Source organism: Lissotriton helveticus, chromosome 4_1, assembly GCF_964261635.1.
Source record: "Lissotriton helveticus chromosome 4_1, aLisHel1.1, whole genome shotgun sequence".
Taxonomy (NCBI): domain Eukaryota; kingdom Metazoa; phylum Chordata; class Amphibia; order Caudata; family Salamandridae; genus Lissotriton; species Lissotriton helveticus.
In genome coordinates this window covers 819,165,684-819,189,597 of record NC_136063.1, presented here as the reverse complement: position 1 = coordinate 819,189,597, position 23,914 = coordinate 819,165,684, and the positions used below count along the sequence as shown (strand labels likewise).

At 49.1% G+C, this 23,914-nt stretch overlaps 1 protein-coding gene across 1 annotated transcript in view; it reads right to left on the bottom strand.

Annotated features, from left to right (window-relative positions):
* SMCHD1 (structural maintenance of chromosomes flexible hinge domain containing 1) overlaps positions 1–23,914 on the bottom strand; it is a 2,317,253-nt gene that overhangs the window by 1,991,061 nt on the left and 302,278 nt on the right. Inside the window, exon 11 of the mRNA XM_078687460.1 lies at positions 10,450–10,573. Within this exon, the coding sequence (XP_078543586.1) occupies positions 10,450–10,573 (124 nt within the window). The remainder of the gene's footprint in view (positions 1–10,449; positions 10,574–23,914) is intronic.

Genomic DNA, 23,914 nt, shown 5'->3' with positions numbered 1-23,914 from the left:
CCAAACATGACCTACTTTAGTGAGACCGTAATGGAGCTAGCAACCTCAGGGTGCCCAGGTGCCAGCCAATGTTAGCCTATTATCACTTATAGTAGCCCTTAACGGAAAGAGGCTACTATAGGGACATATAAGCTTGCACTTATATGTCCACACCTTTAATATATTACACCCTGCCTCCTGCGCTGAGGGTGATTGACATATATTAAAATAGTGTTGTGACCTTGCCATTCATGGTGAGTGCAAAGTCGAGTTTGAGCAGTCTGCACTGCTCCTGCAATCTGCAATGGTAGGCCTGCTGTCATCTGTTTGCTTGGGTCATTCAGGGTGGCATAATCAGTGCTTCAGGGCCTGGTGACCCCTTTAACTCCCATGCCTGGGGAGGGGGGGCATGGGAGATTGGGTTACCAATTACAGTGGGGTTACCCATTTGCAGTCATCATATTTTGGGCGAGATCAATGGCACTGGTGCCTGGTTAGCAGACTTCAGTGCACGGAGTCATTCACCAGCAGCTAGTAGTCCAACTGGGGGTAACAAGTGGGGGGGGGGGGGCCTGCAAAAAGCCTTTTTTCTTAACCCCGTCCCCATAACACGTCCAAGAGAGACTTCACCACACACTGGGTGAATTTTCCTGACTTGTGCAGCAAGGAAGGAGTTGAGGAAAACTGGCTCACCTATTGCATGGCCTACAGGACCTCACATACTTCGGTCAGGGTCACTTCCTCGAGGGAGCTGACCCACCTCTACTGTGACAGGACTCATTTTAAACTGGACTTAAGCTGAAGCTGTGCTATTACCCTCCTCCTCTTTGCCTTGGGTAGTGAGATGGCCACCGGTTCTAACCCTACCTTAGCTAGGGTAATAGTAACAGCTAGCTGGCCCAAAGAGGTCACCCAACACTTAAGCAACCCCACCATGACCAAAAGGATTATAAGCCATGTCTGGACTAAAGGTCAACTGGGCTAAATCAGGGGCGTACTCCTTCAGTCCAGATACACAAGAGTGTGACATCCGTATCAATGGTGGGAGACTCGCCTGGTACCCCACCACGTTTAAGTATCTTGGGATCCACATTTACAGGACTCCACCTGACATACTGGAGGGGAACCTGATGCGAGCCATCTCCTCGACGCGCACGCAGATGGCCTTCTGGAAGACCCTTCCTCTTAATGTGCCAAGCCGTGTGGCGCTGACGAAGATGATAGTCCTACCGAGGCTATTATACTATTATGCCAATATTCCAATATATGTCCCAACCCGAGTGTTTCGCGAATTGGACACCCTGCTCCGGAACCTCATTTGGAATACTGGGAGACCACGCGTCGCACTCACAAAACTATATGTACCCACTGAAGCTGGAGGCCTTGCGGTCCCCAACCTAGAATTATATTACCTGGCAGCACAGCTGCAGTGGGTGTCGGGCTGGCTGAGTGGAAAGAACCTAGGCGACCCACACACAAATCTGCACATTGTTTCACCCCCTGACCAGGGTCCCCTGCCCATTGCAGCTGCACGTGGCGGTGGCTCGCAGATGCTTCCTGCATAGCCTGAAACTTACTCGAGAGGTGAAACCCTACGCCCCAGTGCTCCCCCTACTAGGCACCCCCAGGGAGGGTGGAGTGGTAATGGAGGCTGTATTGGAAAGATGGGCGGAAGCTGGAGTGGAGACAATGGGAGATCTCTACGCGGACGGAGTCCTGCTCCCCATTGAGGAGCTGGTCAGAGACACAGGCCTACCGGCCGGACAATTTCTCCTCCAAGCGTCTATAATACGCACATTCGCGGACCCCTAGGGTGACATATCCGAGGAGCTGCAAATGCACCATTTGGTGAAATAGCTCCATGTCATGGGCAATGGCTCTCACATAATTCATTGGTTAGCGCAGGCCCTCCTGGTACATACACAACACTCCACCCAACAATTACGTGACAAATGGGCAACGGACAGGGGGAAGGAGTGGACGGACAAAGAATGGGCAATGGTGCTGACCAGCCCTGTAAACATCCCACGCAACTCCCGCTTCAAAATTATACAATTTTATATCCTGCATCGCGCATACCTGTCGCCAGATATGATCAACAAATACTTCTCAATTACTACCGCTGGGTGTCCAAGATGCTCCCTGATTGGAGCAGACCTTTTACACATGCTCTGGACATGTCCCACTGTCCAAACATACTGGAACACGGTAACAACTCTACTGACGCAGAGCGCTGGCGACGGTCTGCCGCACACATGGGAGGCCTTTATCCTGGGGCTGTACAAGAGGATCAAATTAAATAAAGTGCCAGCTAGGTTCTGGGACCTGGGACTCATTACGGCCAAACGCCTACTCACCAAACGCTGGAAAAAGAGCGAACCCCCACATGCTAATTACTGGTATGTCTCCTTTTCTAACTGGGCAAGAGCGGAAAGCGCCACACTACATCGGGAGGAGACAGCGGGCCTGAGGAAATTCCCGATTGCACAGCTCTGGGATGATACCCTAAAAACCTTCCAACAGATGTGTTTAGACCAGGGATTTACCTAGCTACAGCCCCTCTCAGGGCCGCCTCTGGACATCGGGTGTGACGGAGAGTCCCATACTCACTTTGATAACCCCTTGACTTCGATATAATGCTAGAAGCGACATATACCTACGTAGAGAGATAATGATGCAGAGCCACGATGCGGCAACCTCCTGAAACCCCCACGCCCCTGACACTGACGCCCTGGCGCCAGCCAGACGCCGCTGAGCCACCCATCCCCTCCCCTGGACAAAACCCGCACCCCACGGAACACATATCGCCCATTACCCTATTCACGGACTTGGAGACTTATCTCCGCAGCCACGCATTGACACTCTTCACGACGCACTAGACCTTTTACCTCATCCTATTCTTCTCACAATATTACTTTTATTTCCGATCTCCCCCCTCATCATCTTTCAAAGTTGGAGAGATTTTTTCTTCTCCCCGTTTTGTCCCATTTCGTTACCCCCCTAGAGGTTACGTTAAGACGTCATGGTAGTTTCACTGCCGGTACGTCTGCTATACAGCTGTATATGTTATATTGGTGGACGATAACCATCTGTCACACAACACTCCTGATACTACAACATATTGGGTGACACACCACATACTGACTGACGGGAGATACCCGGAGAAGGCGCATAACTGTTAGAACATGCTGCCCCACACCAAATCTCATCTCCAAATCCCAGACCACATTGCTATCGGTACAGAGCGACATCACGCACACTACGGCTCCCATGCTGGTACATATTATTCCGTCAATTATACTGAAGGAAATGTGATGCATATTAATTATCTTGTTACGTACTATCACTGTACTATATTGTCGCTATGTTACCATGCAGAATAAGTGTGTTATTTCCTTTTGCTCACCGCATATTTATGCACTGACTATAAATGCCAAAAAACCAATAAAATATATTCAAACAAAAAATGACCAAAAGGATTATGGGTCATAATTTACCTTTTTGACAAGGGGTCTGCCTCCCATGCCAAGTACAGTGCTGCCATGAAGGCCTGCACCGAACAGAGGCTACTGACAGTTGTCAGTGTCTAAAACCACATGCTGCCACTGACAGGTGGATGGGCCACCTTAGGGGCAACTGTGGTTCTTGGTGCCTCCCTAGTTGTTCAGATTGGGGGGCTACCACCTTATGTGGCAGACATCCTTCCTTTACTCTTCCTTCTATAGGTCCAGGGGTGACACCCTGGTTCTGAACAGCTGCCTGACTCTTCATGACTTCTTGGGGTCAGGAGAGGCTTTGCCAGTGTCAACTGTGGGGTTCTACCTTACTGGGGTAGAATGCCGTCGGCTTCCTGGGTATTTTGCTAAGAGTTGCCTTCATTTCCCACCTTTACCTTTTCCCCTTTCCCCTTCCTTTCGGCTGGGGTCTAAGTCTCCTAATACTAGGGACAGGACCCACAGGATCCTTCAATTGGGCAGTGGCAACTATCACAGGGTAGGTAATGCCGCTCCCTCACTCTGTGAAACCTCTCTCACTGCACTGGTCAGTCTTACACCAGGGTGCTACTCCCTCCCAGGGAACTGCCCCTTCTCTTTTGCCGCTTTGGGCACAATCCCCTCATAGGGTACAGTTTCAACTTTCCTCTCCAGATACTGCTCCTTTACCTTGGGCTGTTCGCATGTGCTCCTTACCTCTTATCTAAAAGTAGCTCCACCTCCCACAATCCCCTTTCCCCAGAGTGCAGACTCTTTCCTTCCTCCTTCTTATGAGTATTTCCCTCCCTTTGCCCCAGTACATAATTTTGACATCATTCATTCATGGTTTGAATGTACTGTGTGAGGCCTCTCAGAGCCAGAGCTCATCAATAGGTCTCTGTAGTCTGCTCCTGTCACTCTCCAGGCAGCCATTAAGCACTGGGCTCCGGCCTGAACTGTGCTGCGGCCCTGAAGCTCGTTCCTGAGCCTTTCTACCCCAATCCTTTTGCTACGCTACAGCATTGCCACCCAGCCTGATCTATGATGCGGACCCAGCCCAGTAGGAAACCTATCCATGAGTCTATCTGCCCCAGTCCTGTCAAGCTGCTCCAGGTCATTGAGCACTGCGCTCCTCTGTGAACTTGCCACAGTCCAGTAAAGCAAGTTGTGGCATTAGAATGGCATGCAGAGGCACAGCCTTATTTTAAAAGGAAGGGAAAGTAAAGGCCAGGAATACACGACCATTTTTTCCCTTTCTCCTGGTCAGGTGACTGTTCTCTTTTTTTCTTTTCATTTTCACAGTCGAAACGTTAAATTTCATTGTTATTGTGCTTCACATCAGATTTTGTGGGAAATTAGCAAACCAAATATTGCAAAAAGCTGGAGGGTCTGCTCAATAGGTACTGGTTGGCACAGAACTGTTGGCATTTAGCATTTTCGGTAGAGGTGAACATGTCCACCTGAGGAGATCCCCAGCAGGCAAAGATGTTGTGGATTCTGGTAAAAGGCATCACTTGTCATCAGAAGGATAACTCTAGCTCAGGTTACCGGCTCTAACATTAAGAGACCCCACTAGGTGGCAAAGGGGGTGAGACTCTACTCCCCTTGCTTGCCAACGTGTCACATCGCTGTTGTGTTGTCTGTCAAGATCCGGAAGCACCCACTTTAGCTGGAGGGGAGAAGGCCTTGAGCGCTAGCTGAATAGCTCTCAATTCCATCAGGTTGATATGAAGAACCAGTTCTTATGGAGATCAGAGGCTCTGATCTCCAGAATCTTCAGTCTGGCATTCGTCACTATCATAGTCAGGGCTGGAGGAGCGAAAGCCATCCCGCAACCCAGGTTCACCTCGTGCCCCCACAAACCACTTCCACTGCAGCATTGGGGAAGATTACGTTCAAGTCAGACAGGCCTCCCCATGCTGTAGCCACTGCCTGTGGAGACGCCACTGTAGGACCCTCATGTACAAGCAATACTAAGAGAGTGCATGAAAACATCAGACCTAGGAGTCATAATGACCACCAGAACTGGAGCTCCGACGTTAAGATAGAAAGAAGGAGCCATTTCGAGAATGTCTGCAAACCTCAGAGGTAAAGAAAAGGTGTGACAAGTAGTGCCTTCTTCAATGGAGTTGCAGGGAGGGACTCAGGTGGGATTTTGGCTCACTGATCAAGAAATGCAGGTCAAACAATAGCATTACAGTTGACGGCAGATGGTGAGATACAGACTCCAGCGATTTGGCAGGGATTAGCCAGTCACCCAGGAGCGGGAAAATTGGTACACCCACCCATCGGAGATGGGCTGCAACCACTGTCATCCCCTTCATAAAACTGGTGGTCCTGATGTTAACCTAATGGGAGCACTGCACACTGGAAGTATGTAGAACCACTACAAAATGAGGATTCCTCAGATGCAACCAAGGGACAGTACACATTCTGCAGGTCAAATGACCCCATCCAGTTTACCGCTTCCATCGCCAGTAACACCTAAGTTAGGGTCAGCATTTTGAACCTTTTCGTTTTTTAGGAAAAAGTTCAATTCTCTGAAGTCCAGGATCGGGCATAGGTCGCCGTTCTTTCTAGGAACAAGGAAATAATGGCCCTACTCTGGCACCAACTCTGCGGGTCCATCCTGTAGGAATACTGCCACCTCTTGCTTGACTGAGAATGGCAAAATGATTCAGATTGGGGGAGGGGTGGTTAGCTTCTTTCTATTATTTAGAAGATCCACTTGTCCAACGAAATAACCATCCAGGCCAGGAGAAAGGAGGACTCCTACCCACCCCCCAGAGGCCACAAGTGGGTTTGGGAAAATAAACTAGGTTTTCCTGTGGTGAAGGGGGAGATTTGACCCCCGGATTTTGCTGTTGCTGGTATTGGGGTTCATAAGGTTGACGTTGGTGAAAGGAGAATCCTCTTGAGAATCCAATATAATGCAGACATTGGTGATAATCTCTCCTAGGAGGCAGTAATCGAAGTCCCAAGAATCGGGTTTCAGCTTTACTTGACTTGAACCTTTCCATGACAAATCTATCTTATCTCCGAACAGGCGTACCCCGTCACATATAAGGGGAGAAGTTAGAAGTGCAAGGCTAGCCTTCCTCTGGATGGAGATAGAGAAAACTATTGCCCCTGGTCAATGCAGTAATCTTCGCCCAAGGAGTATTATTTCAAGGGACCTGAATCCAATTGATAGGTCATGGATCCTATTTCTGTACTCTACTTCATCCAACATTCTTTGTGCTTCCCTGCACGACTTGGTCTGAGGCACAACTTCAGGGATTGGAACCAACAACGTGGAGGAGTCAGCCATGTAGCAGGAGGGTGCAGTGTGGAGTATCCATCTGAGCATTGGATCAAAGGATGGGCAAGTGGGCGTTGGTCCAAATAGAATTGGGCTTAACCGCATCGGAGCCAAGGGAATAAACATTGGGAGGCCATACAGTACCATTGGGCACAAAGGTGTGCCAGACAGTGCTGATACCCTGGAAATTAATGAGTATATGGCTTCAAGAAATGCCACTGGGTAAGAACCTTGAGCCAGGAACTCAGGAAAGCCAGGGTCTCCGTTGGAATTGCCTGTAGAGAGAGCCCTGGTGCTGATGGATCCATAAAGTTCGAGAATGGATTCGACGGTGGTCAAAACGGTTCCAGGGATGGGTCCAGAGATATAATTGGAGCAGGCCGCTTGGTGAAGGGTCAATCATTTACGTGACAATCAACTTCAGTTTTGAACAAGAAGATTCGGTGGAAGTCGGAGAGTGTGGAGGTGACTTACCTTTGGAATATTTAGTGTGTTTTTTTAAGGTTTCTCTCTTACCGCCTGAACAGTGTGATGACGGGGACCTGGAACTAGGTCTGCAGCAGCATTGTTCTGAGCTTCTCATTCTTAGCCCAGGCCATGAAGAGCTTCACCTCATGCTCCTTTGTGGGCTTCTGGTGCATTCTCTGGCGGGAGTCACAGGATCAGGATTCATGTTTTGAACAGAGGCATCAGGGACAGATGAAGTGAGGATGAGTTACAGACATCTGTCCCTCACAATCCCTACAGGGTTTGAACCAGAAACCTCGGGGGGGGGGGGGGGGGGGGGTTGACATTGCACTACACTTGTATAATGAGCTCCAGATCCATGTCAAAAGCGACAAAAAAGGGGAAATCGACATTGTTGCACAGGGGTGGGTGTTGTATGTCTTTGGCGATGTCATCTTTTTTTTTATTGAAAATATAAGCACATGGTACAAACATCAAAAACAAACGACATCCAAATACAAAATTTACCATACAAAATATCCAATACACATAACAAAACAATGGGAATACAAAAATTATAACAAAACAACTGAAGTACATCTGCAAATTACAAAATGTATAAATTACATAAAACAATTACCACAATATATCCAGAGGAAGAAAAAAGACTAAGTGAGTTCCAGCATTTAAAATGTGAGTTACACCAGACTGACAAAATACGACACACCAGGTGGGTGTGGTACATCGTTCCTGTGTGTAGAAACGTGTAGGGGGGATACAGGACCTGGCTAATGACATAGGTAGCTTGTCTAAGGTTCACCCAATAGCATGGGAGGCAGTAGGAGTAGTAGCAGCCTGAGCAGCAAGGAGTGTTCGCTGCAAGTGCGTGCAGTAAACGCACCAGATGTCCCGGGGTCTGGAGGTTGTGGGCTGAAGTATAGCATATATTTCAGATTGAACTCTACAATATGCCAGGCTATGAAGCCAGGCAGATTTAGTTGGTCGAGCCCTTGCCCCCCCATAGGGCAACAATCTCACGTTTGGCCAAAAGTAACGCTATCGCTGTAAAACACCTATAACAATGTTTAATGTGATTAACCAGTCCCAACAGACCCATTTTAGGAGAGGGTACAAGGGAAGTGTCTATTATTTGCGCCAGTGTTGCAAAGACTTCCTGCCAATAAGCCAAAATAGGAGGACAGGCCCAGGACATATGTTTAAAATCGGCATCTAAGACATTACACTTGGGGCAATTTGTGGGATTAGTGGGGTCAAACTTTGCCTGTTGACTAGGGGTTAGGTAAATTCGATGGACAAACTTAAAATGAAGCAATTCATGCCTGTGGTTGGGAGACACTCCATGGGTTTGCTCGAGACAGGAGGCCCACTCCTTGTCAGTCAGCGGATGCCCAAGATCGTCCTCCCACTTCGGTCGAGTCCTCCCGTCCCATCCCACCCAGAGTTTCAAGTATGCCTTATACAGTTTTGTGACCAGGTGCGACCCAGTGTCATCCGCAATGAGTAGGGAAAGCGGGGGGAAGTCCTTATACGGGGAAGGGAAGGCAGAGAAAGTGGCTTGAAGCATCCCTTGAAGCTGTGCCACGTTTAGGGGGTCCACGCCAGTCAGCCCGTGGAGCTGCATCAGGTCGTATAATTTACGTGCCCGGTCATCTGGAAACAGGGATTTAAAGATATCCAGCCCTAGTTTAGAGAGAGTGGCCAGAACCCCCTGCAGTGGTGAGAGGTAGGAACGGATTGTGAGCCAGTGGGAGGGTGGGTGAGTAAAGAGGGCCAGATCCAAATAACAGATTTAGTTTACGCCAAGCGCAGTAACGTAGTAGCCAGAGGCTGGATGTCTAGCGAATCAAGGGGAATTCTCCTCTGGAGCAGGCACGCAAGAGGAGTCGGAGCAGCTAGTTCCGTGTCTGTTTTGGTGTAGTTTATCCGGGCATCTGGGTGGAACCAGTTGTGTGCAAATTGGGCCTGCGCCACCAGGGAATATAGTTAAGGGTCCGGAACCGCAAATTCCCCTTGAGCATACGGAAGCGTAAGAGTGTCCCATTCGACCTTGGGTCTACAACCATCCCATATCAGCCGGATGAGAAGGCCGAACAACCTGGCAAAAAAGACATTGTTGAGAGGAATGGGTATGGTGCGAAAAAAATAGAGAAAACGGGGCAATACCTTCATCTTTATAAGTGTGATACTGCCAGCCATGGATAGAGGTAGTTGTATCTATCGCTCCACTTCAGTAGTAAGGTATTCTATAGCCGGCACGTAGTTGAGCTGCATAACCTGGCCTTTGTCTCTATGAAGATGCCGCCGCCGCATCAGTAATGGGAAATAACACTGATTTCCCTCAGTTATTCTTGAGACCGGACATGGAACCAAACCATTCAATCTCATCGATTAAGGGCTGCAAATTAGTGTGGGGATGGCGGACGAAAAGCAAAATGTTATCTGCATACAGAGACCTTAAGAGCGGTCCAGCAGGGATTTGCAAGCCGCAAAACAAGTGCTTTTCTTGAAGGTGGCGGACTAGGGGGTCCATCGCTATGATAAATAAGAGCAGGGACAAGGAACACCCCTGACGCGTGCCACGCATAATGGAGATGGGAGGAGACAAGGAGCCAGTAACCCGGAGGCGGGCAGTAGGAGAAAAATACAGCAGGGCAATAAGGGCGAAAAAAATTAAAAGGTAGGCCAAGTTTACGCAAGGACACCATAAGGAAGGGCCACTCAAGGGAATCAAAGGCCTTTTCCGCGTCTAATAATGCAACTGCCGTAGAAATAGTGGGTTTGATGCGATTGATAAACGAGAATACCGTGCGAAGATGGAGTGCATTGGAGCGATGAGGTATAAAACCGGACTGTACTGGGGACAAAATTTGATACATGAGCAAGGAAAGGTGTGTGAAAAACGTTTTAGCAAAGATTTTATAATCGAAATTGATAAGGGAAATGGGACGGTAGGACGGGCAATGCGTGGGGTCCTTCCCCTTGGTGATGTCACCTGATGCTATTTCCAATGTCAAGGCAAAGCCAGCCTCCCCTACCAGGTATGTGACAGCTTTGATGTTTCTGGATCCAGTCTGATGCCTGGGAATAATACCACAGGTGAGAAATCTACAGGTAGAAGTTTCCATCAGAAAATCCATGCCCCAGTCTCGTAGCAGAGAATAACTTGGAAAGGAAAGATAACAGCTCAGTATCCTATAAGGTTACATTTCATATATGTGGGTTTCTTACTCATTAACTGATGTGTACGGTATCAATCTTCCATTCCAAAAACATTCAAATATGGGCCTTTTCCCTCGAGCTTCTTTTTCTACTATGTAGCAGTCATCATCTTCCTCATCATCATCTTTTTGTTCTAGAAGAGAAATAAACGCTTTGTTATTTTATTTACCATGGATGGTCATTCAAACTGACTTAGCAGATCATCTATGCAGTGGAATCTTTCTGCTGCAACAGTACATTTCAAATGAGGCTACCATTGTAGTCATAGGTTTAATGCATTCCCTAGCACAGAGGGGTATGAAACATATGATGAAGCGGCAGCTGGTTTGAAAACCAAGATTGGGGAGGCAAAACAGGATCTACTATGATGACTTAACATCCTAGGCAGGCTGTCACTGATCTACTACAGATCCAAGAATTGACAGGGGCATCAAAACCAGAGAGAAGAAATAGAAAAGCCCACTGCCCCAGACAAGGATCAAACTGTTCCCTAGGGATCCAGGCTTCCCGCCCAACCTGGGGGCAAATTATTTGTATCCCATGTTCAGTTGATTGGCAAAGACATCCAAGGTTGGCTAACTCAGGCTTTGAAATGGGGTTGGGGTAGGAGACATCCTGGTAAAATTACCTGCATGGGAAGGCAGCGAAGACATCTGTCCTGGTGCCATCTGTGAGAAGTTGACCTGGTATATGATGTCCACTATTCTAGTGGGCACCTTGCACCAGTCCAAACAACTCTTATTGATGGTGGTTGTAAAGTCAACCTTATAGAAAGCTATCTTAGTGGTAGCTGTGGAGAGCAGCCTTCAGGCTAAGTCTTTAGAGGCGAGTTAAGCAAGTTATTTTACCAATTATAATCTCTTAAGTACCAAATGAAAGCACACCACACAAGGTATATATCAAATATATATGTATTTATTCTAAACACAACCCCTCTGGACTCTTTATGAGGTCAGAGGTAAAAGTACAATACAAGGAACTTAATTAGCATATGATAAGTTGCACAGTATATGTTTTGCCCTAGGGGCCTCACAAACCATATACTAAAATAGTAGTATAAGAACCATGTGAGGAATAGAAAGCAGGCCTGGGGAATCACTGGGGCTTCTAGGAACAACCAAACGTTAGGATGTAGGAGGCCCACGGGAGACGCGTGCAGTGTCTAAACACAGCCACGGGTTACCATTGACTTGCTATGGAAAACGAACAAGTTACAATTTTAAAGATTAAGGGTACAAGGAGGTGAACTGCGATGGAACCCTTTTAGACTAGGACACTTGAAGAGTCAATACCCACGGGAGCACAGGAGTACTCGTGTTACCTCACCCAAGGAAGCTGGGTGCATAGGTGTCTTTTCGTGTCGGGTTTCGTCGTCGATTCCAATGGAGAGCTGCGAAGAACTGCTGCAGGCGACCAGAGGAAAAGTGTCTGGGTGGATCCAAGGGTGGATCGGAGATGTGAAGAACCTGAAAGCAGAAGGGACAGAGTTGGGTCACTAGCAAGTGACCAGGATGGCGATGGGAAGCTGCCAGCCAATGTCTGGTGATTTCAGGTGAAAAGGTGAAGTTTGTCTCTTCAGCCACAAGGTCCAGGAGGCGTCGATGACGACCAGGAGCTGGATTCGAGCTGTCCCAGGAAGGATCTAGTTGACTGCGGTGTCGGTATTCGGATTAGAACCAACAAGCCTTGGCAAACACAATCCAAGCAAGATGTCGAGATTGGCTTCGGTGCAGACCAGCAAGGTCTGAGGAACTTCTCTTTTGCAGGGAAGTTGGAGCAAGCCTGGAGCAACCAGGAAAGCAAAGTAAATCAAGGATTGGTCTTCTTGGGGGCTCACTAGCCAACGGACAAGGAACCGCGAAGACGCGTCAAGCTGAAATGCACAAAGCTGGCCCACGGGACACTCTAGGAGTGTGGGCCTCTGAGCTTCGGTGCAAAAGGTACTCAGGGCTGGGGCTTCAAGCACCCCAATAGCCCCGACCACCCCATGGCACAACTTCGGGATACCTCGTGAAGTAGGTGCAGGTTGCAAAATGCAGGATGTCCAGGAGTTCCGGTCCCACGTCTCTCGTGTCCGCCACACGTCAGCTTTAGAGATGTCTGGAAGTCCGTGGCCTGAGTCGCAGATCCTTCGGGATCCAGCGGGAGCCTCGACAATGCAGACTGGCAAAGATGCAGTTGGTGCCGGTTTGAGCAGGGTGGTCACTCCTTGACCACAAGGGAGATTTCTTCCGTCTTCCAGTCGATATGGAATGTCGAAGGTCCAAGATATAAGTTGCAGAGTTTCATCCCGGGTAATCTAAAGTCCTAGGGACAGGGGTCCTATAGTTATAGTAAGTTTAGGGGTTGGACTATCTCTAATGTCCATCCTATGGGTGGACCTGGGGAGCGGGTGGTTACACCCCCTTCCCTTTGTCCAGTTTTGACCCAGAGACGGGGCTGAGCGCCCCAGCAACCGGTTTAAACTGGGACATGCATGAAGCACCTTGTGTGCCCCAGGTAGTGTCTGAAAAGCATTCACTGAATAAAACCCACCCTGCCCTAATACACTAAAGCCTGTCTGGGGAGGTGCCAGCTCCTCCCTGGACAGGAAACATATTGTCCAGGCCTTCCCTGCCGGAGTTTCGTCCAGCAGCAGGGCAGACTCGTGTCTGTGGCAGCAGCATCCATTTTGTGATGCTGGGGCTCTGTTTAACTTTAACCGGGTTTACCAGTAACTACATGTCTTCTCCCTCCTGAAGGGTGGAATGCTACCCCTGCCGCCAGGACTGGCGGGGGGGGGGGGGGGGGAGGGGGTAGTTTTCCAAAGTGTTTGACACCTAACGCGACATGTTTTGATAAAGTCAAACCAAAGTTAGCATTAACCGCGAGGATTATAATGCACTTAAGAGTATATGGTATGGCTAGATCGTAGAACAGCTATAAGGAGATGGTTCCGAAAGCTGCAGAGGGGCTCAGCTCATGCTAGGGCACCCTCTCACACAAAACCAAGCACTCTGCCTCCAGGATTGTCAAGGCCGGCCATAGGAGTGACTTATAGGTGAATATATATATATATATATATATATATACATATACACACATATATATATATATATATATATATATATATATATATACATATACACACACACACACACACACACACACACACACACACACACATACACATACACATATATATATATATTAAATCAAACATCTCCTCCGCATCGGGAAAAATGACAGGACACAGCGGGGCTTCATTTTGCGGATTTCTTTAATTGGACCAGCTTCGCATGACCGGTTTCGGCATCACTGCCTTTTTCAAATGCTTGCAGTCCCAGCCTTACGTTTCCCTTACTTAAATTCTGTATTGGCTCCTCCTTGCCCAGTGGTGGTTGGCTCCCCTGCACCTCCGGCTGACCCTTGTGAATAGAATGGGACTACCAGTCCCATAATGCCACAAGAAGCCGCTTCAGTGCAGTGTAGTTCGGGAACGCAATTTCCATTAAAAATGTCATTTGCCCCTTCTCTCATCCACCGACCTCCATACAGTTCTCTATATATCTATATCTATTTTTTTTTTAGGTATACTATATCTAAGTAAGCGGTGATTACACCATCTTACCCAGGCTGCAAGGGCAGACCTGTGGTGTCAGTTTGGAAGGCTAAGCAGGGGTGGCACATTACATGCTGCAGCCCCTGGTAGGCCCAAGGGGCACCTATGCCCTGCGTACCTAAGGTACCATATACAGGGGCTCTTAAGGGTGACCCAGTACATGGTATCAATTTAGAGAGAGAACAGCTAGGCTGTGGGCCTGATTAGCAGGGCCACAGCCATACTAAAGTCGAAAAACCAGTGAAGCACAGCAAAAAGTGGGGGTAACCATAGGAAGCAGACCCTACTCTCCTACACAACCCCATCCCCCCAAAACGCAGGGACATTAAACTAACCTTGACCAGTTGAGTCTTCATGTTCTAAGAGGAAATATCTGGAGAGTCCATCTGCATTGGCATGGTTACTCCCAGGTCTATGTTCCACTGTAAAGTCCATCCCCTGTAGGGAAATGGACCACCTGAGCGGTTTGGGATTTCCACCCTTCATCTGTTTTAGCCACAAGAGGGGCTTATGGTCTGTCTGAAATATGAAGTGAGTACCAAACAAGTATGTCCCCAGCTTCTTCAGGGCCCAAACCACAGCAACGGCCTCCCTTTCAATAGCCGATCAACGTTTCTCTCTAGGGGTCTGCCTTCTGCTTATAAAAGCTACTGGCTGGTCTTGACCTTCTTCATTCAATTGTGATAGCACAGCCCCTACCCCCAACTCAGAAGCATCTGTTTGAACAATGAATTCTTTGGAGTAGTAGCCAGTGACCAGGATGGCGATGGGAAGCTGCCAGCCAATTTCGGGTGATTTCAGATGAAAAGGGGAAATTTGTCACTTCAGCCATGAGGTCCAGGAGGCGTCGACGATGACAAGGAGCTGGATTCGAGCTGTCCCACAAAGGATCTAGTTGACTGCGGTGTCGGTATCCGGATTGGACCCAACAAGCCTTGGCAAACGCAATCCACGCAAGATGTCGAGATTGGCTTCGGTGCAGACCAGCAAGGTCTGAGGAACATCTCCTTTGCAGGGAAGTTGGAGCCAGCCTGGAGCAACCAGTAAAGCAAAGTAAATCAAGGATTGGTCTTCTCGGGGGCTCACTAGCCAACGGACTAGGAACCGCGAAGACGCGTCAAGCTGAAATGCACAAAGCGGGCCCACGGGACACTCGTGGAGTGTGGGCCTCTGAGCTTCGGTGCAAAAGGTGCTCGGGGCTGGGGCTACAAGCACCCCAATGCACAACTTTGGGATACCTCAGGAAGTAGGTGCAGGTTGCAAAATGCAGGATGTCCAGGCGTTCCGGTCCCACGTCTCTCGTGTCCGCCACAGGTCTCAGCTTGGCTGGGAGCGCAGGTCAGCGTTAGAGATGTCTGGAAGTCCGTGTCCTGAGCCGCAGAGTCTTCTGGAGCCTCGACAATGCAGACTGGCAAAGATGCAGTTGATGCCTGTTTGGACAGGGTGGTCACTCCTTGACCTCAAGGGAGATTTCTTCAGTCTTCCAGTCGATATGGAATGTCGAAGGTCCAAGATATATGTTGCAGAGTTTCGTGCAGGGTAATCTAAAGTCCTAGGGACTAGGGTTCTATACATATAGTAAGTTTAGGGGTTGGACTAACTCTAAGGTCCCTCCTATGGGTGGACCTGGGGAGGGGGTGGTTACACCCCCTTCCCTTTGTCCAGTTTCGCACCTTGTGTGCCCCAGGCAGTGTATGAAAAGCATTCACTGAATGCAACCCACACTGCCCCAATACACTAAAGCCTGTCTGGGGAGGTGACAGCACCTCCCTGGACAGGAAACCTATTGTCCAGGCCTCCCCTGCCGGAGTTTCGGCCAGCAGCAGGAGGGCAGACTCGTGTCTGTGGCAGCAGCATCCATTTTGTGATGCTGGGGCTCTGTTTAACTTTAACCGGGTTTACCAGTAACTACATGTCTTCTCCCTCTAGTGTTTGACACCATACACAACATGTTTTGATAAAGCCAAGTTAGCATTAACCGCGAGGATTATAATGCACTTAAGAGTATATGGTATGGCTATATCATAGAACAGCTATAAGGAGGTGGTTCTGAAAGCTGCTGAGGGGCTCAGCTCAAGCTAGGGCACCCTCTCACACAAACCCAAGCACTCTGCCTCCAGGATTGTCAAGGCCTGCCATAGGAGTGACTTGTAGGATAATATGTGTATATATATATATGTATATATAATATTATATTATATCTAAGTACGGGCTGAGTACACCACCTTACCCAGGCTGCAAGGGCAGAACTGTGGTGTCAGTTTCGAAGGCTAACCAGGGGTGGCACAATACATGCTGCAGTCCCTGGTAGGCCCAAGGTGCACCTTTGCCCTGGGTATCTAAGGTACAATATACAGGGGCTCACAAGGGTGACACAGTAACCAATCTAGTATGTACCTAAAGTACAAGGTATCAATTTAGAGAGAGAACAGCTAGGCTGTGGGCCTGATTAGCAGGGCCACAGTTATACTAATGTCGAAAAACCAGTGAAGCACAGCAAAAAGTGGGGGTAACCATAGGAAGCAAACCCTACTCTCCTACACCATCCATCTAGTACTGTGGGAGATTAGCAGGGATGTTGTCACGCTGTAAATCCATTAAAACAACCCAACTGACAGCTCACATTGTGAAAGGCTAGAGGTATGTTTTTCCTTCTTCATGTAAAAGGTATTGTAATTGTGCATCAAATCGACTCTGATTTCGTCACTGCAAGAAAGGCTTTCAATGCCTATGGTTTCAACTGAATTAAGTGAAATGAGGAATCGAACTGTGCTACAGAGCACTGCTAGCCTCCTTTCTTCGCCATAATCAGAGGAGTTGGTGGTGATGGCATGTCATGGTTGGGGAAGCAGAAGGGATACCCAGTGAGTGTGCCATTTCCTTGTGGTTATCAGGGATGGAAGTAAAGAATGACTTGGCCAGAAGCATGTACCACTGTTCCAGCAGACTTAGTAGAGGAGCTAGCAAGAGGAACTTGGCTGAGGCAAAACTCTATGCAGGAGAACTGTATTTTAAGAAGCCTCTGGAACCACCAGGATATCACTGTCTTGTCTCATGCAGCTGTTTGCTTGCAGAAAGACAGTCAGCAGGGCTAGCTTCTACGTCAAAACCCAGGAGATTGAGATTGAATGGCATGGTCCTCCAATGTTAATGTCGGTTTCTCACCATAAAGAAGTGGTATATTCAACTATCATTGTTCTGTACAACTGCTAGCCTCAGAGCCAAGGTCAGGAATTTCTGTAGCAAAAGTAACTGATTTGGAGTAAAGAGCTACTAAACAGGCAGGAGTCCCTCAATATTTTGCCTGGTAAGTGCTGTCTCAATCCTCTTTGTGGAGGAGCACAAACTGTATTGCTCCCAAAAGTAAGACTATGATATCCAAACTTTCTGATTCAGACACAGGTAGTTTAGATAGGGTGGGAGTGTTGCACCTCCTGCGCCAAGTAATCTCCCAACAAAATGCTGCAATTGAGAATTCCAAAATGCCAGCTCAATGGGGCTGGTGATCTTTGTATCTCTACTTTTTCTGTACCTCCTGCATTTCAGATCGAAAACCTGGTTATTTCGACAGTAGTACGGTAGAGTTCAGTAGTATTTGGTTCATTAGCGCCAAGACGCCAGAGGGTATTCGTGCGCTGTACAAACTTTATTAACATTAACATTAACATGAATGCAGTGCAGAAAACCTCCTATAAGTTTTAGGACCACAAGGATCTCTGCACACTGACTTTGCAGTGCAGTCCCATCCATCAGTGACAAGTACCCACTAAATTAACAATTGGAAAAAAGGGACCCAAGAGTATCACAAGATTACAAGACACATTACAACAATGTATAAGTGACAATATTTAATAATCATGGAACACGATAAAAACAACATGAAAACGTGGGAAATAAAAACAAGGAATGCAATCCAATCTGTTGGATGTTATATATGACATGGAAATCAGGTGTGAGAAGGAAGCACATTGGGGAATAAATTCAAGAGTGGCGTTCGGAGACATAGTTGATAGTCTTAAATTACAAATCGATATTACAGAACAGTATGCTCAGCCCAGAAAACAACAGAATCTCAACTGGTATTATTTGTAGGACTAGTAAATAAGCATGCACAAGACATTGCAGGTTCTTCAGCTGCAATGTCTTGTGCATGCTTATTTACTAGTCATTCAAATAATACCAACTTACCCAAATCTCAACCTGGTTTGTGAGTACTCCTGGCAGCCCAGAAAACAATCAGGAAACAGTGCAATGATGGTGCTCACTGTTTAAAGTGTACTGTTGTAGGGGTCAATCATTTGTCATTATGCTCAATAAATATAATCAAAATAAATACAACGTACAGATAACACTGAGGTGAATTATAGTGGGTCTGTGAGTGCAAGTGTATAGCAGTGGAATTGTGAGATCAATAAAGCGCATGCTGAAGCTGAAACCTTTAACGTTTGATGAGCCTTGAAATTAAGCTATATATATTCATGTCCACTTTGTGTATGTGTAAATTCTGAACCTAATTATAACGTTGCTGTAACCTTTGGGTTTTTAGAGAATTTCTGAGATTTTTTAAAATTCCTTTTCCTAACTATAACTTCCCTGTAACCTTTGTTTTTTTCAGTGAAATTCTAAGGTATTTTAAATACTAATTCTGAACTATAATGTCTCTGTAACCGTTGTTTTTTTTCAGTGAATTTTAATGGATTTAGTAGTAATGGTGTTTGAAAATCGGTGGAGAAAGGGGGCGGGCCTCTGACCAGTTCTCAGGAATCCAGCTGTGTAGGGCCACGTTCTCACCCCATCAATGTTTTAATAGCCCCAGGGAGGTGGTCATCCCCGGGGCATATAGGAGAGGGGGCCCTGTGCACCCCCTTCCTAATTTTTATAAAATGCCTCCAAGACATGGCCCACCTTGGTTCCCCTTTCAAAACAAGGGTATAGCCTGTGCTTTTTGAAAAATTACTTTTGCCTTGAATTCACGAATATGGTGATTTTGCTGGAAACTTTTTTGTTGTTGTTTTTTTTTTAATGTTTTTTTGGCCTGGCGACCAATGTTAGGGGGTCAGAGTATTCCAACCAAATGGAAAATGTTTGAGGTTATCCACAACAAGAATGAGGACCTGGAGGCACAATCGCAAAGGAACAATCCGCACATCCTTGGAGTACCAGACTCAACCGCAATGAGCCAAATAGAGGATTATGTTGAAGCCATACTGCGCACGCTGTTCGGGGATGACCTCACTACCATGCCCATTGTTGAACAGGCGCATAGATCCCTTGGCCAGCATCCTCCTGGGCACACCTGCACTACCAATCATAGCCAGACTGATGATTTACAGAGAACGGGGCATGGCCCTCCACCTGGCAAGGGAACACAAGACCTTACAGTACTAGCGAAAGGAGATCGTAGTCTTCCCGGACTTCACTGTCACTGTGCAGTCAGCTAGACCAGAATTCCTGCCGGTTAAACGCTCACTCCAGAAACAGATTCAAAATATTCTCTGGTCTACCCAGCCAAGCTGAGAATACTAAAAGCAGGGAAGACCCACTTTTTCACACACCCGAAAGCAGCTGCCAAATTTGTTAAAATTATCCCGCTGTCTGGTGCTCACCTGCGAATATGCGATGTTACATCGCATGCGATACATCGCATGCCATTACAACGCGGTCGTTACAATGACCAAGTTGTTACATTGCAAACCATTACATCGCAACAACGACTTGATGTAGGGGGCGCGCTGGACAGGAATAGTATAATTAACTATTCATACTCCAGTTTGTGCAACAGCAGGGATGGTGTCGGATTGTAAATCCAACACCTTCTGCCCTCTATCACAAGTAGTTGTAACGACTTGCAATGTAATGGGATGCGATGTAAAGCCTGCGTAGCAAATGCTATTTCCCCTCGCCTGCACGCTGTGGCCTGGGGCTCTGAGCCGGGCCAGCTTAGCGACAACGTTTAAGTACCATGAAGTCCTCCAGAAGGGTCTATTGGACATGGTGCCCACCACTAAAGGGGGATGCTCCCCATGTCATCTACTCCACAGATGAATGGAATTACACTAAACTCCAACTGTGGACACTGCAGCATCGGTGAATGGTGGGGTGGTGGGGTGGGGTGGATGGGTATTCCCTCCCCCCCCCCCCTTGGCTGTCCCTGGCCTTTAAAATGTTGCTCACCCCAGCCACCCACCTGCATTTCGGTTGGGGTAGAGTTGGTCCTCTAGCTCGCCCTCCTGGGAGGATTCCCTTGTGCTCACAGTTTCTTGTTCTGGGTTTGCATGATGGGGGAGGGATTTACAATTTGGCCTGATTGGGTTGAGGATTGTTGAAGTGGGTGGGGAGTGGGCTGCTGTTCTTTTGAGTTTAGATTTTTGGGATGAGGTTGGTTTGGCTAGTTTTTGGAGCCAAGGTAGACAGTGGGTGGACTACTAAGGCACTGTTGCTGTTCAATGGCTACTCGGCATTTTACTGCACACACACGGGTCAGATGCCCGCTCCGTGCACGACAGGCGATCTATTTTTCTCCCACTCACTCACATGCACTTGCATAACTGCTTAACCTGAAATGTACGCAACTGCAATGAAAGACACAAGGTGCAATATGTACTGGCCTACCTGCCGCGTCACCAGATGGACATATGCCTGCTGCAAGAGCTACATCTTACTGAAAACACTTTATCGCATCTGCACCCTGGAAGGTTTGGGAGAGTGTCACGGAGCATACTACTCGAGCTGCGCTCGGGCGTTGCTATATTACTCCGTAAGGGGCTTTCTTGGCGTACCCACAGGGTCCTCTGTGACCCATTGGGCCAATATGTACTGCTATTGGGCACTTTCCAGGGTCTCCCACTGTAGTTGATGCCGATGTATGGTCCCAACGTGGACAACCCCAGCTTTTTTGCAGAGATGTGGAGGCTGCCCGAAAACGAGGAGGAGATTTTAATATGGTCTTGGACCCAGGAGCAGATCATTCCAGTGACTTCCGGCATCCACATCCAAATCCGGCTGCTCAGCTTCACCTCCTCATGGCACGCTCGACATGCTGGGGAGGGGGGCTGTGCTGGCAATATTCTAGCTAATAGGTTGCGCAAGCCATGGGACACCAATAATATATTTGAATTGCAGGATGACCAGCACCATGAGCATGTAGGTGCAGCAACGGTTCAGAAGATATCTGCCTTCTTTCTCTATTCCGCCACACAATCGGAGACCCCCCACAGATTTCACTTCTTATTTCACCTCAGCACAGCTGTTTTGGTGTGAGGATGGCCACAGGCGATACCTAGAGAACCGTTCACGCAGGAGATCATCCAGATTATCAATGCGCTGCCAGGTAACATGCCCCCCAGCTTAGATGGCCTGATCACAGCCTTCTATAAAGAATATGCACAGCTTCTAGCCTCACGCGTCATTGCGATGTTTGAAGAGTGCCTTGTTGCACTCTGCCCCCTCACTGCATGAGGCCTTAATTGTAACAATTCTTAAGCCAGACAAGAGCCCCCAGCGCTGCAAGTCATATAGACCCTTATCCATGATATGGATAATAAGATGCTTGCCAAGCTTAGAGTTTCTCAGTTGCTCCCCCTTCTGCCGCTTATTAGAGCGTCCTGACCAGTCGAGTTTTGTGCCCGGGAGGTCGCATCCCACAACTTGCGCTCTTTTTTTGTGCTTATACACACCATTGCTTCGAGAGCAAGGAGAAAACTATGTATAAACAAGCACTTAACTTCCATCACAAACTTATCCTCAAAGAGAAAAAATGCTTTTTCTCATCAAGAATAGAAGCTGCCGGGGGCGTGGCTAGGCACGCAATGAAGGCAGCAGCGCCTGAGTAGAGCTCCGAGCTGAGCTTCCCCTTCCCCGGACCAATTCTCCGGTAATTATCCTCGAACCTGCCCGAAACTGCGGGCGGACCACCAACGAGTCGTTTTCGGCATTCTGGCCGACTTTTGAATTTTGAGGACCGTAAAAGAATCACCGGCCTTTCCTGAGACTCCCTGGCGGGACTGGTGGCCACCTGACCGGCGAGGAGGACTACGAGACGCCGTGGTCTGGGCCATACCACTAGGCCCCACCACGCGGCCTGGGATCCGGAATCACCTGCACCTGCACACGTCGAGGCACAGACCTCGGCCCCCCCCGGACAATCTAATCTCTGTGCTTCCCCCCCCCCCCCCCCGCCGCTGGAGAGAGGCTGCTCGCACCTTCCTGGCGGGAAGCGGAGGTATTGCGGGTGGGCGAGGAGCCCTGTGCAAACTGGGCCGGAGACGTGCACACCGGACTGCCTACCCGTGCACCAGACGGCGGAGTGGCCCGGGAGGGGCCTGCGACCACCCGGACAGCGGAGGCAGTTGCAGAGACCCATGAAAAGGACCCACTGCCTGGACCCCACGGCGAGCTCCGTGATGCCTGCCATGCATAGAGCCCTGGGCCCGAGGACCGACGGGGCTCACTGACCGCCGCCACACTCCACACGCGGCGGAGGGATAGCGAGAGACCCGCACTGGCTGTACCTGGCGGACTGCTGACAGCTGGCTGATGACATCTGGCCTTGCGCTGCGGTCGCCGGACCGCATACCAGAGCGCCTGTGGGGACGCGGCCGACGCCCGCGGAGGGGACCGAGAGTAGAGGTGAGGAGGCACAGCGATGGCTGATTGCCGAAATTCCAGATGCAGCCCCAACCCTGAGGGACCATAAGACTGCGCGGGGCAGACGCTGCAGGCCCGGATTGGGGACGATACGAAGCACTCTCTTGGTGACACTAGGCACTGCACCGCACAATCGATTGGGAGTGAACGTTCGCTCCGGTTTGCTAGCCCCGAGCTCTCAGGCAACCGCGAACCGGGAGCAGATCCTCCCCACTGGCCTAGTGAAGGCTTGAGGCCCTAGCACCTGTGGGGCCCGACCCAGCTGAAGGCCCGACTGGACGCAGGAACCGCACGACACCTGAGGCTAGGGTTAACGGCTTGCCACGACACATCACCACACAGGCCCACCACCCACGCTGGGGGCGCACGGCGGACCAGCCGCTCTGCCCTGAGATAACGACCACCGGAAACGCCTTCCAGCGGACCACCACCATTGCCGGACCCGGAGACGACGAACGCCTCACTCTCTGGCTCAGCGGGCCTATACCGTTGACTGGGTCGCCTCGCACATGTCCGGAGGAGTGAGAACCCGTACTGGAACCGGAGGGGCCCCGCCGAAGGGAAAGTCTGACAAGTCACTACACAAGATGGCGGCCGACCAAGTAACCTCACGGTTAGATAACATGCTCGCTGCTATGGAACGTTTGGAGCAGTCGCTCCAACAGACCAGAACGTCTCTGGAAACTAAGATAGACTGTCGCCATAGACCTCACCCACCTAAGAGACGACCACAAGAAACTGGCCGACAGGACGAAGACACTGGAGGGAACAGTGAACGACCTTGGCCCCGCCGTTTCGCAAACTGATAAACAGGTACAAGATCTCTTGAGCAGGGTGGAGTTCCTAGAGGACCGTGCTGAAGACGCGGAAGGGAGAGCGAGGCGCAATAACGTCCGGCTCGTCGTTACAGGAAACACATCTAAACAAAGCTGAGGTACACGCGCTGCTCAAACGGTGGCGCGGACAGATCTATGCCACGGAGTACTCCTCTTATGCACGTGGAGCACTCATATGGATAAGGCCGGGCACTCCTTGGGCGGTCATGGACACACAGATAGACACGGGGGGTCGGTATGTCATAACGAGAGGCAACGAGAGGCAGGCTTGATGGGCACCCTGTTGTTCTTGCCTCCTTATACTCCCCTAACACTGATCAGGGAGGCTTCCTTGAGTGCCTCTCCACGGCGCTGGCGCCCTGGCATGGGCTCCCATGGATCCTTGGGGGCG